Genomic DNA, 13,502 nt, shown 5'->3' on the forward strand with positions numbered 1-13,502 from the left:
GCACCTTACGTCCATCAGTTTAACTGGCACGCAGTACCAGAACGTGAAAAAAAACGTCACAAAAACTCAGCTGAGCCAGTCTGGTCACCGACAATGGCAGGCGGTTTATTCTCAATTGATCGAAAGTTCTTCGAGCGTCTTGGAACTTATGACAGTGGTTTTGACATTTGGGGTGGCGAGAATCTTGAATTATCATTCAAGACCTGGATGTGCGGTGGTATGAAATTCAATTTAATACACTGTAACCTATATTTGTTAATGAATCAATTTTCCCTTTTCGATTTTCACCTTTTTGAGAGGAAAAATGATCTTTTAACCATTAAAAGTTTTACATTCTCTGATTTTAACACCTTTTTCACTCAGGTACACCCAGAGAAACAGTTTCTTTAAATAAAACAAACTCTGACCGAAGAAAATCACGCGCTATTTCCATATAAATGGCTAGATTTTTCTTGGAAATTTTAACCATTGTTTTGAAACAGTAAATGTTTTACAAACTTCAATAAAAATGTCATCAGGTGAAAATATAGTTCGTTGTGATATAAGGGCAATAAGCGGCAGGTTATGACGGGTGTGACGTAAACACAGGAGTCGTAACTTTCCACTTATCGTTCAAATATCACATACTATTTCATGTCGTGGCTAAAGTTAAAAGCGTAGCAAAGTTTAGAGTAGTCCATACGGGGCAGGGGGGGAGGGGGAGATCAAAACGGTCCAGGGGGAAAGAGCCGAATTGTCAGTGAATGAAAAAACATAATTGTTCCAGCCACATGTATAATAGCCCTTAAGTTCTACAACCAATTGGACGAACTCCAGAATTTATTGATAATCGTTGATTGAGAAAACTTTTTTTTTCGTTATGACGTACCGAATTTATTAATATGGAATAATTCTCCTCTTAACTGTTATCAATCTGAATGTTGGGATCTACTGTGTTCAACGAGCCAGTGTGGCTGATGGACTCAGAAGAATCCCCACATTATCAGCTGGCTGCAGGCCTCAGGTTTTTCCATGATTTTCCTCAGTACAATCGGGTGGAGTCGGGGAAGTCCGCCCCTGGTGGGCCAAAAAGGGAGTGGGGAAGTGATCGTAGGAAAGAGAAATACTCTTCGAGCTATTATAAATAAACAAACAAACATTGACCACATCCTCAGATGAAATATCTCTGTTGAAGACCATCGCCATTGCTCATGCAAACGAAAAAGCTGAAAAAAAAATTCAAGTTTAATGCCGTTTGGCTGTTCAAAGGTACTTTGGAGATAGTTCCCTGCTCGCACGTGGGTCACATCTTTAGAAAACGCTCACCCTACAAGTGGCGAACCGGCGTAAACGTGCTCAAGAGGAATAGCATAAGGCTGAGCGAGGTGTGGCTGGACGAGTACGCCAAGTACTACTACCAGCGAATAGGTCACGACAAGGTGAGTATACACTTTATCCTACACTACTGGCGTCTCTTGACTGCACTCCTTTCATCCCAGCCACTTCATACATTTCTCCTCCCATTCACTCCTCTCTGACATTCTGCCTTTTCTCCCACTTCCTCTCGCACTTGTGAGCGTCTCAATTGCGACCAGACGTAGCAATTCCTTTTCTTTTTTATTTTATTCTAGGGAGATTACGGGGATGTGTCGGAACGCCAGGCGTTGAGGAAACAACTCGGATGTAAATCCTTCAAATGGTACCTCGACAATGTTTATCCCGAGCTCTTCATTCCCGGCGAAGCGGTGGCTTCTGGCGAGGTAGGATTAATTCGTTCGTTCTTGTTCTTTCGTGCATTGAGAGAAAAAAAAACGACTTTATCACAATGTTTGTGCCCAGCGTGGGAGATACTTATGATTTATTTTATTCCCAAGCTCAAAGGAATAAATCTCACCAATAGTTTATTGGTATTAACAATTAGGTGATCATGTGAACAGTAAAAATCACGTAAAATGGTCGAGTCTATCAACTAATTTGTTTAGTCTTCCACCATCAGTATAATTACTAAAAACACCGCTCCAATCACGTGAATTAGACTTCATTAAAAGGTCATGGAAGACAGCCCCTAGTAATAATTGGCAAAGGAGCTCCTCAGAAAGATTGTGCCGCTTTTCCCTGAAGTACATCGGAGCTTCCCCAAGTTCGTGATTTATTATAAATTGATTCAGCATCTCCGGTTATTTCGTAAATTTTTTTTTAAGATATTAGGTTGTTTTTTCTCTCAGTGTAGTGTGTTACAGGAGATTGTTCCTCTCTGGTGTGCTGCTGAGGAGAGTTGCAACGAAATGAGCCGACAAAATCGGAAGTTTATAACGTCCTTAGACGCTTTGATTCATCAGCCTGTCGAATTACTCCGGCGCAGAGGCTTTCCCGTTGTTCAGATAATGGGAACAAGCATGAGAAGGTGGAAAGGGGAAAGAGTCAGTTCGTAGGGGGATCGGGGTCGTTAAATAACAATGAGCGCGTGCATGAACTATTCATGCGAAACACTAGTGGGAACCGCTTCATTTACACAGATTGATAATTGATAATTTTAACGTTTCATTAGCCTCAGAGCGTTTGCCATTGATGCAGTCCTGTTTTTTCAATTAGGGGTATTTGTTTGGGACAAAGTATTCAATATTGACAAGTATCGCTGGTCAATTCGTTTTGCCAAAGTGGATTTTAGCGGCCAATTAATTACGTTATGTACCGGTTTCCATTAGTTTTTGTTGGTTATACTTCATTTGGAGGGGGTATTTTCACGTAAATTGCCAATATTCAACTGCCGAAACGATATCCTGAAATTTTTAGTGAACGGAAGGACCGTAGCCTGGGGAGGAAAAAATACCACGTGACAAATTCCACGTAGAAACCAGGATTAAGTGGACAAATTTCCAGGGAAAACAATTTAAAGGAATTTTTCTACGAGAAAAAAAATCCAACCACGGCTGTTGCAGGAATATTTCATGAAGTGTCTAGCCAGTGGAAGTATAGTAATTTCGTGAGAGCGTACGAGAGCATTCGAGAAATGAGTTGGCACCAGGGGTAAGGGGGTGAAAATTCAGTACTTCCCTGAACTTATGTTTTTCCTGTATCACGGCCACTCCGGAACTACCCACTCTCAGCCGGTGTTTCTGCCTCTGGTAATTCACCTCCACCGGTGGTTTTTTTTTTTCGGTTCCGAATTACTCCCTCTTCTGGTTGGATTTGTACTCTTGGTGTACGGTAAATTAGGCATATATCACGGGGGAATTTATAGCTGGGAAGAGTGCAGAAGGGTGGCTAAGGTACAGTTGTTCTCTGACCTCCGGATCCGCGGATGAGGTGATGTGAATAATTCTGGGGTGCGTAACGATGACCACTGCGTCCGCTAGAAAACCATTTCCGGATTGAAGAGTTTTGTTTTCAACCCCCATTTGGAAAAACGCCTTTATTCGCGAATTGGTGGCTCTTTTTTTACGAGATCGCAAAAGCTTTGACAACAATGTCAACATTTTTCAACATAGTTTTGGCATTTGTGGCTTTTATACTGCGTTGTTCGGTAGAAATTAGTATGTTAAAATGTAGGAAATTTCAGATTGGAAACGTTCAGGTACAATGAATCAAATTTCAAACATTTCACACAGGATTTAATGGGAAAAACGAAAATATCACTGCTGAATCGTCGGTACACTCGCTCGCAAATAAATAATCATGTACCCGGAGTCCAGTCATGGAATTTTCATACCCCCCTCTCCCTATGCCCACATAAAACCCAAAAAAACCATTATCCGTGGCTAGTGATTGGTAATAGACTTAATTGATTGCCTTTTCCACGAGATACCGCAAAATGAATTCACCCCGTTCCATGGACTCTAATCAAAGTACCTTTTATGAATTTTCCTCTCTCATCAGTGCCAATGCTGGATGCATATTGAATTTTTCTCTCTCCCCCTCATTAATAATCCCCATCTGCAGATGAAAGCCTCTGCGTCGTATTAATTTAATCCTTCATAATTTTTCCCCCCTCCATTTTTTTTAACAATTCCCTCATTTTTTTTCCTCTACACAGCTAATTCAGCCCCATCCGTACCCATTTCAGGCTGGGGTAGAACTTTATCGTCGTTAAATTCACGTACCATGAATCATGAGGTTTTTATATTCACAGAGGAACCAGACAAGAGCCACCACCGATATCGAGTCGACGAAAAGAGAGTAGTCTCTCCTAGAGTTGATCCTCAAAACTGCAGCGTGGGCTGAAAAAAAATTTGCTCATCCCTTTTTCCAATAGCTCGAATAATATCGAGACTTTTGCTGACCACACTTTTACAACGAGTTGTGTGCGTCGGTACTCAGAATATTCGTGTTTCAGTCACTATCAATTTGTCAAATGTTCGTTAGATAAAATCAAAATGCATGCACGCAGCGATAGTAGTTACACGAGGAAAAACATTGAATCAAGTAGATTTTTTACCTGGGATGGGTATTGTTAGATCAACTAAAGTACAAAATAGGAAATAATTTTCTATTTAATACTGTAATGATAGCCAACTAACAAGTAACAACTCACTATTTAATCAAAGATCAATTTTGTACTAAGTACATTAAGTATTATTTAAGTATTTGAAATAATTATAATAATATAACGATGTTGAGTGCAGATGTTGACGATAAATATTTAATCTTTGCATAAAAACCATAGAATCGTGGGGAAATCAATTTTTTATCGATATTTCCATTGAGAATCGAATATACTAGTGTCAAGTAAATAGATTATTTTCAAATCCAGTATAAAATAAACTTGATTCAAATATATTTCCTGTGTAGCAATAAAAAAATAGAATCTGTCAGCTGTGCGAAATGATTCAACAGCGAATTTGTTATTAACTATGGAGGGAATAACATTTCCCTGGTGGCATCGCAGGCATTTTGTTTTTATCGTGAATTTATTTTTCAGCAGCGGATGCAGAGGAGATTCTGTTAATTATTTCCTCATAGTTTATAGATAATATTTATTCTAAAAGTATTGGACTAGGTTTATATGAACACTAACGATAATGACAGGTACGAAACCTCGGAGAAGGCGGAAACACCTGCCTGGATTCGCCTGCCCGCAAAAATGACTTGCACAAACCCGCTGGCCTCTATCCCTGCCATCGACAGGGCGGCAATCAGGTACAATATGAGTCTAGAGACTCGTTACAGAGCGTTTCTACGATGCATTTTCTGTTTTGTCTCAATTGTTTATGTACTTTGTTGGCTGAAGTAATTGTGGCTATTGCGATTACTCGCTCTGAGAATTATAATCATCGGATGATTGATGATTCAGGCACGAGAAAAAATCACCGACAAATTTGATTGTAATTTAAATTAGTGAAATGCCACAATTGCTTCAATTGAAAAAATTATGTTTTGTGCTCGTTTTCTAACTTTTGTTTTGACTAACTCTCACTCACAATCTGTAATGTAATCGTCACCATCTCTCGTCGAAAGCTTTTTGTCTACCCGGTGTCACGTGATAGGAGACCTGTTCGACCGCCCGAATTATTGGTTTAGGATGAAGAGAAAAGGAAAAATATAAAATAGTCTGTCGTTACGATTTGGCTAAATTATTTATTCAAAATTGTCAATACAGATACGACAGCTTGATAAAGACGTGTGTATAGACTGGTCTGGAAAGCCGGAAGACTTGCATCAGCCCGTGGGTCTGTGGCCTTGTCACCGCCAGGGCGGCAATCAGGTACCCCACGATACCAGTGCACGAGGCATTTAACAATGGTTCAGTTGATCCTGGGGCATCCGGTTGTGTGCTAACTATTTCAATATCTAATATTTTCTGTTGAGGACGAGTTGTAGGTGGAGCAATAATTACCGCAGGTTCTATCGTGGTATTCATGGGCTTGATGACTTTAACAAATCGCTTCATCTTTTAATATTTTTTAATAATTTATTTCACTAGATAATTACACAGAATTACATTTATCTATTACTGTATACAAATCGAATTAGTCCATAAGGCTAATTTGTCCTGAGAATAGCATCATCAATATTTCTAATCGAACAGATGAACCCAATTATCGATGAAATTCGGAATTGATGGGAAAAGTAGAACGGTTTTACGAGTGAAAATTTAGAGATTAAATCATGAAAATGAATGGATATCTTCACAATTTATCAAAATAATTGGTAAATATCGTATTGAATACAACAATACGAATTCGACATTATATTTGTTTCGATAATACACAATGTTTAAAGTACCTCCTCGCATTTTACCGGGATTTACTCACATTGGAAAAATATAACACGAACATCCGGTATTTATGGGATATATTCACTGAACCGTAGACCGTTCATGTACTTTAGTTTAAAAATTAAAATATTCCAATTTATTCGCTGCGGCACACGAGCGGATTAAATCCTTCGCCTAGATGGCCAGTGACCGTGATCTCGGCCGTTGTTTTCACCCGTTAAATATTGAACCGTGGAAGGTCAATTTTTCAAACTATTTACGAACTCATAATGAATTAATCTACAATTTAAATTAGCACTAGATATTAATTATACAGGCTCCACTGAAGATAAATGAATTTTAATTTCTTCTCAATGCAGGCAAACCAATTGCAGGAATAGATACTCATTAATCATCTCTTTATTCTAGATGATATCATTTGAATTAAATTTTGCGTTTCGTTTGCACTCGTTTTTCTGACCTTTTGCCATTTTTCGGGCGATCGATAGATCCACTTCCTGAAATTCTGTTCAATTAAGGCACTTTGCATCAATCGACATGAACGGTTGGTGATGAAGAAGGGGAGAGGGGGGGGGGGGTGACTGGTGAATAAAACGGTCGAGACGAAATTTCTTAGTCAAGAAACTGCAACGTTTCCTCCACAATTTTTGCAGTATGATGTCTAGCATCGAGAACTAGCTGACAACCAGCAATTCTCGAACCCCACACAACTACAATCAACAGTTAATCTCACTCTATTTAGCTGCAATCAGGAGCCTCTCTAATCAGACTCGAGACCTCATCAATTTCAGTGGGTGGTGTGTCGTGTAATGTTGTACATGGTCGCCCTAGTATTTCCACTTATCTGAACCAAGTGGTTAATTTTTAATCCTGATAGATCCTCGAATTAATCGTCTAGTGTAACGAACATGATGACCCCCACTGAGAATAATACGTAATGAGGCTCGTTCCACTGTGCAACTCTAATTTACATTCGTCTGCTAATCAACAGAAGCTCTTGAACTATGTCTAACTTAAAATCATGATCATTAGAAATTTTTGGAAAGATTTGTGGATGTTCCAAATACTTGAATTGTATAGTTACAATAATTTAGGCAAAATCGGACTCTTCATTTCACTGAACAGCAATCATTATCAGTTAATCGAATTATTATTCGCGATATTTTCGCTTGAAATACGAACTTTTTCTATTCGAATGTCAGCGAGGATCGCAATGCCCTGGATTCCCGGCGAAACACACCGTAAAATCCCTGATGATTCATATATTATTGCAACGCTTTAATGGTCCCATTTATCGGCTTGCAATTTTGTATATGAATCCGGTACTTTCCAGCAATTATCGGTGCAACGATTCACCGCACAATTTTTCATCATCTATGTTTCCCGCCACTTTCTATATTATCCAGAGTTATTTGTTAGATTTACGCCGCTTGAATTTCGTCGTTGATTGGGTGATGTTTAGGCTGTCTCGTATTTCACACTCACTTGATGAATCATCTGCAATAGCTGAGTGCAGGCGAATAAAAATGGGTCAATTATGTAGTACAGGCTCGGGTTTTTCATTCCATACTTGAGAGTCATCTGTACTAGATCGAGAAATTTCTCTTTTTTATTGAGCACATTTATCATATAACTAAGTTGTATGTCTCATTTCAAGTTCCGCATGTCGAAGCTCTTCAGACACTAAATTCCGGGTTCGCTACCGGAAATGTACCATTAATTAATTGGTAAAAAAATCATGTTCACATTAATCAAAGAATCCTCGGGAAAGAACTAGGAACAATTCTAAAATCTTCATATTTTCCTTAGGTCGCGCGATATACATTAAAAAACCAGTCAATAGTCTGCGCGAGAAAAACGTTAAAATTTATATTCATACCCCGAGGTATTCAGAATAACTAATTAAACTTTCGTGAGTTTAAAAAAAAAATATGACTGAAACTGATACCGTTGTTTTCACTCCAATCAACAGTCCCGAATCGCTTAAAGTGCAAGAATTAATTAAACTGAATTTTCAATTGAATCAAAAAATCGATCACACCAACAGCTGCTGTCGTTTCCCATTGATCAATGCGTCCATTTTATTCCCCCATCCGCAGTGAGGTATTTAAACTGTTTCATTTGATTAGGAATATGCATCCCCTCGAAACAAAAAAAAAACAACAACAGAGAATCCTTCATTTCCCAGTTGACAGCGGACTCTGTGACATTTTTCCTCAACCCGCAAATACGAAAAAACTTTTTCCTTTGACTGAAGCTTTTTCCCTCCAACTGTAAACGAGTTCCATCAATTTTTTCCCCCTCATACCTTTTTCCCTAGCTCAGTGCAATATGACCTCCTGCCACTTTTCGTTAGTCTGCTACAGCTTCATCTCTAATTTCAGCATGCAATATGTCAAAAATAACTACTTGCTTTTGTAATTTACATTTTTTTTGTCATTAGTTGTTGCATGGAATTTTCGTCATTGAATATAATAATGAAATGCAAATGAGAAAGAATTACCAGGTGTAGGCAAAAATGGTAAAAAATTATTCTGCACATCATTACCTAACAAGTCACGTAGTTACTTGTATTCATCTCTCCATATGTGATCATTCTGGCAGACACCTGTATCCGTAACGACGTGGGAATCAAACCCGATTTGGCCCCAAACTCATTAACATCGAAAGCCTCATCTAATGCTCATAATAGAAGGGATGTAATATATCGGCTTTGAGTTGCTCATTAGTCACCTGCAGCATTGGAAACACATCAAAGATATTTCCACCTGCAATACCAGAATCTCTCAGTCAGTTAATCCAATCAGTCTCTTCAACGATATAATTAAATTGAATTCCCCCTAAATTCATGAATATTGCCATTTCGTTGGAATGAAAATCAAACACGTGATAGTTTTAAATAATTTCGAGTTGAGCATTGATTAAAACTGCCAGAATCATCGTGTGAAACATACATTTGGTATTTAAATGATATTAAACTAATTGCAATGTTTTTATCTCCCTCTCTTTATCGAATAATTTAGTACTGGATGCTGAGCAAAACTGGGGAGATTCGGAGAGACGAGTCGTGCTTGGATTACAGTGGAACGGACGTTATTCTTTATCCGTGCCATGGCAGCAAGGGGAATCAGCAATGGAATTATAATCCACAGGTAATATCATGCGTAAATTTAATAATTTATTCAATTACCGGAGGCTTCGATGAAATGCCACCGTATGCTAGTAATATATTAATGTATCGACTGCTGCAAATACCATGCTCTCTCCAATCATTATGTTCTGTCATCTTTTAGTATCAATGTATTTCGTTTCGGATAAACAAAATTAATGCGAATATTCGGGTGCATTGCATTCTATACTTCGAATTGAGTTATTGTATAATTTTGGAATCCGAAGCAATTAATTTAGCGCTAATTTATTAGCAGAGCAGATCACACAAAACACTCCAGGCAATTTTTTTTTTGTAAAACTCTAAATTTAAATGATCAGAAATTATATTGAAAATCCTGAGGCACTAATTTTTCCATTTGTTCTTCAGACGAAACAAATAAGACACGGGAGCAGTGACAAATGCCTGTCCATAACGGAGAGTAAGCAACGCCTGTTGATGGAAGAATGTTCGAGCTTATCGCAGCGACAAAAATGGTCGTTCGAGAACTACGACCCCTCGAAAATGTGATATCACCTGCTCCAGTGGCACCAATCCACCAACAATCACCATCCGTTTGACGCCCGATCGAGAATTACCTACCATCGTTTCCCAGGCGCAAGGATTCGCGTGGATTGAATCATCTAGAGAGCAGTCTCCACGAATAAAAAAACAAATCTGAAAAGTTTTCTTATTGATGATCGTACAATTCAATTGTTCCACTTGAAAGAACAATAATAACATTTCACTGCTTGCCAGGAGATGGACAGTCTCCAGCCCAGACTCAAGTACTCTATCAATTCCAAGACTGGGAATATAATTCCAAGATCTGCCCATGAACCAAGACTCAACGTCAAATCGATGAGAGGCATTCCAATTTATTCATGGATTGAATAAATTCTTACTCTTGACTTTTGCTTCACGAGAGTCAAGAGTACTTCATATCTATCCAATGCTCATCGGAGTAACGCACATATTCAATACAAATAAATATCAAATGTACATATTCCAACCGATACATTATCGGCGCAATGGAGCTCTATATTAGATATTAAATGATAGTCTTCTCGAATTGATAGTTTGAAAGGTTTTACACGATTGGAAATTAATTGAATATATCATGTGCACTTGAATAGCAATTTGCATGAGAGTTGCATTGAATTTTAAGTCAAAAGATCAATATTGAATTCCACATTCCTCTGAATTTTTAATTAACCAATAGTTCGAAAGTATTAGATGATATTTTTTCATTTGTATTAATTTCCGAGATATAATTTGACTGAAATTTCGACTTTCCAATTGCATTTCTGTGGATTTTTAAGGATAATTTGAAGAACTTCTTCAAGTCTACAGTATTTTTCCATATTACAGAAGTTTCTCTTGATAAAATTTTGCATTAACGTACGAGAAGAGAAAATAGCAAACTTCGACATGTTACTGACAAGAGGATTCAATGGAATTCTAAATTTTGTGAATGAAAAGATGGCAATTTCTGAAATCATCTGAACTTTTAATGAAAAGTCTAAGAATCACTAGAACTCAATTTCTCGTAATTTTCGTGAAATTCAATGTTGTAATGAATGAGCAAATGGGCCGTCGACTGCATTTAATTACTTGTACATACCCAAGCTATTAAAAAATTCCTGAATTGTAAGAATTTCTTCCAATGTCAACCTAGAATTAAGCTTTTACTATATTAGAACTATTTGATACATTGGAGATGCTATTGACGTGCAATTGGTCTCCGACTGTGCTTGCACTCGACGGTTCGTTTGTCCCATTCGTTAATAGTTATCGAACCTTTCTCATTATCAGATTCTTCAAATATTACAAACCCCAAGAAGATTGAACATTCCAAAAATAATGAATTCCCTGTTAACGACGTTTTTTCGTTAATTAACTAAGATTTTTGTTTAATTCTAAGAGGTTTAACAGCAATAGAATGAACGTTAACAAAATTTTCGGACTATTCCGATTATTCTGTACATTCATGTAAGATAATTACCCTAATGCCAGTTTTCTTAGTGATAAAACCTAAAATAAATTAGCATCAAAATTATCAGTAGAGAATAAAAACTGTCGAAATAATATGACTGCGAAATTTTGATGAATGAACTTTGATTGCATCGAGTGAACGAGAGAAAATCATTAAGACAAATTACGAATTTATTAATTGACTTTTCAAGTGTGCCAATAGATTTAAATCGATGCAGTTGATATTCAAAATGAAAAAAAAACATATGAAAGAAATATGAAATATCCTACGATAAGGGGCGTGTGCTTAATTAGATTTTACGTTTATCGAGAAAACGCTGAATTCATAATTAATGAATTAGGTATTTCGTACAGTGGTATATGTAAGAACGATGTGTGATTTAACGATAGAACGAAATTAATAAAAATTATTGTCTTCTTGAGTATTAATAAATTACAGGAATGCTTGCTGGGAGGTAACTTTTAGATTTAAAATCACTTTACTAGTATTGAAATCAGAAAGATATTTCGATTGAAACTACTCAGTGTATATACGAATATTTGAGGATACTATGAGCATATATTATATGGCATTTTCTACATTTGGTAAGACTAGCATAAGAATGAAAGGATAAACAGAATAATTAAGAGCGTGGGAATAACAGAATCATCAAATGATCGTCTGCATTAATGAATTAATTAATTAAAATATCAAATTGTGCCTTATTCCGTATGTATGTGAATGCAATTATATCATTATCGTAATTATAAAAAAAACCTCTATATCGTGCAAGCATTTATGTTGAATAAATCGATGTTGTTTTATGTTACAATACGTCGCATAAGTTGAATTACTCCCTCAAAGGTATAATTTTCTTATGGCCCTGGCGAGTTCTGCCTTTTTCAGGAATTTTTCCTGTTAACATTTTAGTGGGTTTATAGTCCAGTAGACGGGAAAAGTTTCACAAAATTCCTTGGCAATTGCTTTGTTTAGGAGCACATTATCTACTTATGTGGGCACTTTCAGAAACTTTTGTGGATATTTGGTTTCTAATTGGCGGACGCCAGCGCGCAGACGTGAATGTTTCGATTGTCTGAAGGGTGACTTGACGCCGAAGATACTCCACTTAAGGGAAATTTTTCGTAGAGGAGCTTGGTTCTTCCAGACAATTTTTAGGGACTGATTTTTGCGAGGAGATTATTGGAAGTTTTGAAATTTTTAATTTTTTATTAGAAAACGGGAGACTTGGAATTGTTTGGAAAAGGTGGGGAATAATTAAGCTCTTGGGAGCAATGATGAAAATTGAGAATTTGGAAATCGAACTATTTTAATACTTGTCTGACCGAATAAGAAGTATCTACTTGTTGGCCTCTTGTGCGCCTGAAAAAACGTTTTACCGACTGTACTAAAACTCATATTTTACAGTTTCCACACTCTGAATATGAATATACTCCTAAAAAGTATAAATACTACTTCGCACTATTATTTTTTGTTATTTTTAAAAAGTTTTTAAAATCCTCCAGAAAAGTCTTGGTTTACGTTATCGAAATATCTCCGTAATTTCGAATTCTAGTCAATGCAATTTCGAGTTTCACAACTGACGGGAAATATTGATAGCAGAATGAATGGAATTTAAAAAGTATTGAATAATGATTTATTTCATGGATTGTCTGACCAGCTGTTACCATACCTACTTGTTGCCAATCCATCTGGTGTATCGATCCCCGAAACAAGGGGGTTTTCGGGTCGACATGAGACACGCGGTGAAAAGGCATGAATGACGCCCACTACTCCAAGATTTTTGAGCTTGACCCACATTTCTTTCAAGACTCGTTCATGAATGCCCACTGAATGTATGACCGAAACGAGGATTCATTCATGATTAAATAATTCAAAAGAAATGGGCCTGTGAGCACTACACTTCTTCACTTTCTCTCCGAGACCTTCATTGAAAGTCACATTTTCAATACGGGTTACAATTATATAATTAAATTAAATTATTCATTTTTCCATCATTCAGTGACGAAGAATATATTTTTCACGAGTGCGGAAAATAGTTTTTGGCCCGTGGGACATTTATAGCGCGATCCATAAAATATAATTCCACAATACGAAACTACTTTCTGCACTCTACGAAATATATTTCATCATTACATGTGGAAAAGAAACTCATGCGTAAAATATCT

The 13,502-nt window shown here is 37.1% G+C and overlaps 1 protein-coding gene across 3 annotated transcripts in view; it reads left to right on the top strand.

Moving 5' to 3' along the window:
• LOC135161084 (putative polypeptide N-acetylgalactosaminyltransferase 9) overlaps nucleotides 1-12,148 on the top strand; it is a 90,087-nt gene extending 77,939 nt beyond the window's left edge. For 2 of the 3 annotated variants that reach the window (XM_064118355.1, XM_064118356.1), the window contains 6 exons: nucleotides 19-217; nucleotides 1,249-1,418; nucleotides 1,611-1,739; nucleotides 5,005-5,115; nucleotides 9,217-9,345; nucleotides 9,732-12,148. In XM_064118355.1, the coding sequence (XP_063974425.1) occupies nucleotides 19-217; nucleotides 1,249-1,418; nucleotides 1,611-1,739; nucleotides 5,005-5,115; nucleotides 9,217-9,345; nucleotides 9,732-9,872 (879 nt within the window). In that variant the 3' untranslated portion in view covers nucleotides 9,873-12,148. Of the gene's footprint in view, nucleotides 1-18; nucleotides 218-1,248; nucleotides 1,419-1,610; nucleotides 1,740-5,004; nucleotides 5,116-5,575; nucleotides 5,681-9,216; nucleotides 9,346-9,731 lie in introns of all 3 variants that reach the window. The other variant, XM_064118357.1, reaches the window with a different exon arrangement.
• The last annotated feature ends 1,354 nt before the right edge of the window (nucleotides 12,149-13,502 follow it).

The sequence above is a fragment of the Diachasmimorpha longicaudata genome, chromosome 4 (assembly GCF_034640455.1).
Source record: "Diachasmimorpha longicaudata isolate KC_UGA_2023 chromosome 4, iyDiaLong2, whole genome shotgun sequence".
Taxonomy (NCBI): Eukaryota; Metazoa; Arthropoda; class Insecta; order Hymenoptera; family Braconidae; genus Diachasmimorpha; species Diachasmimorpha longicaudata.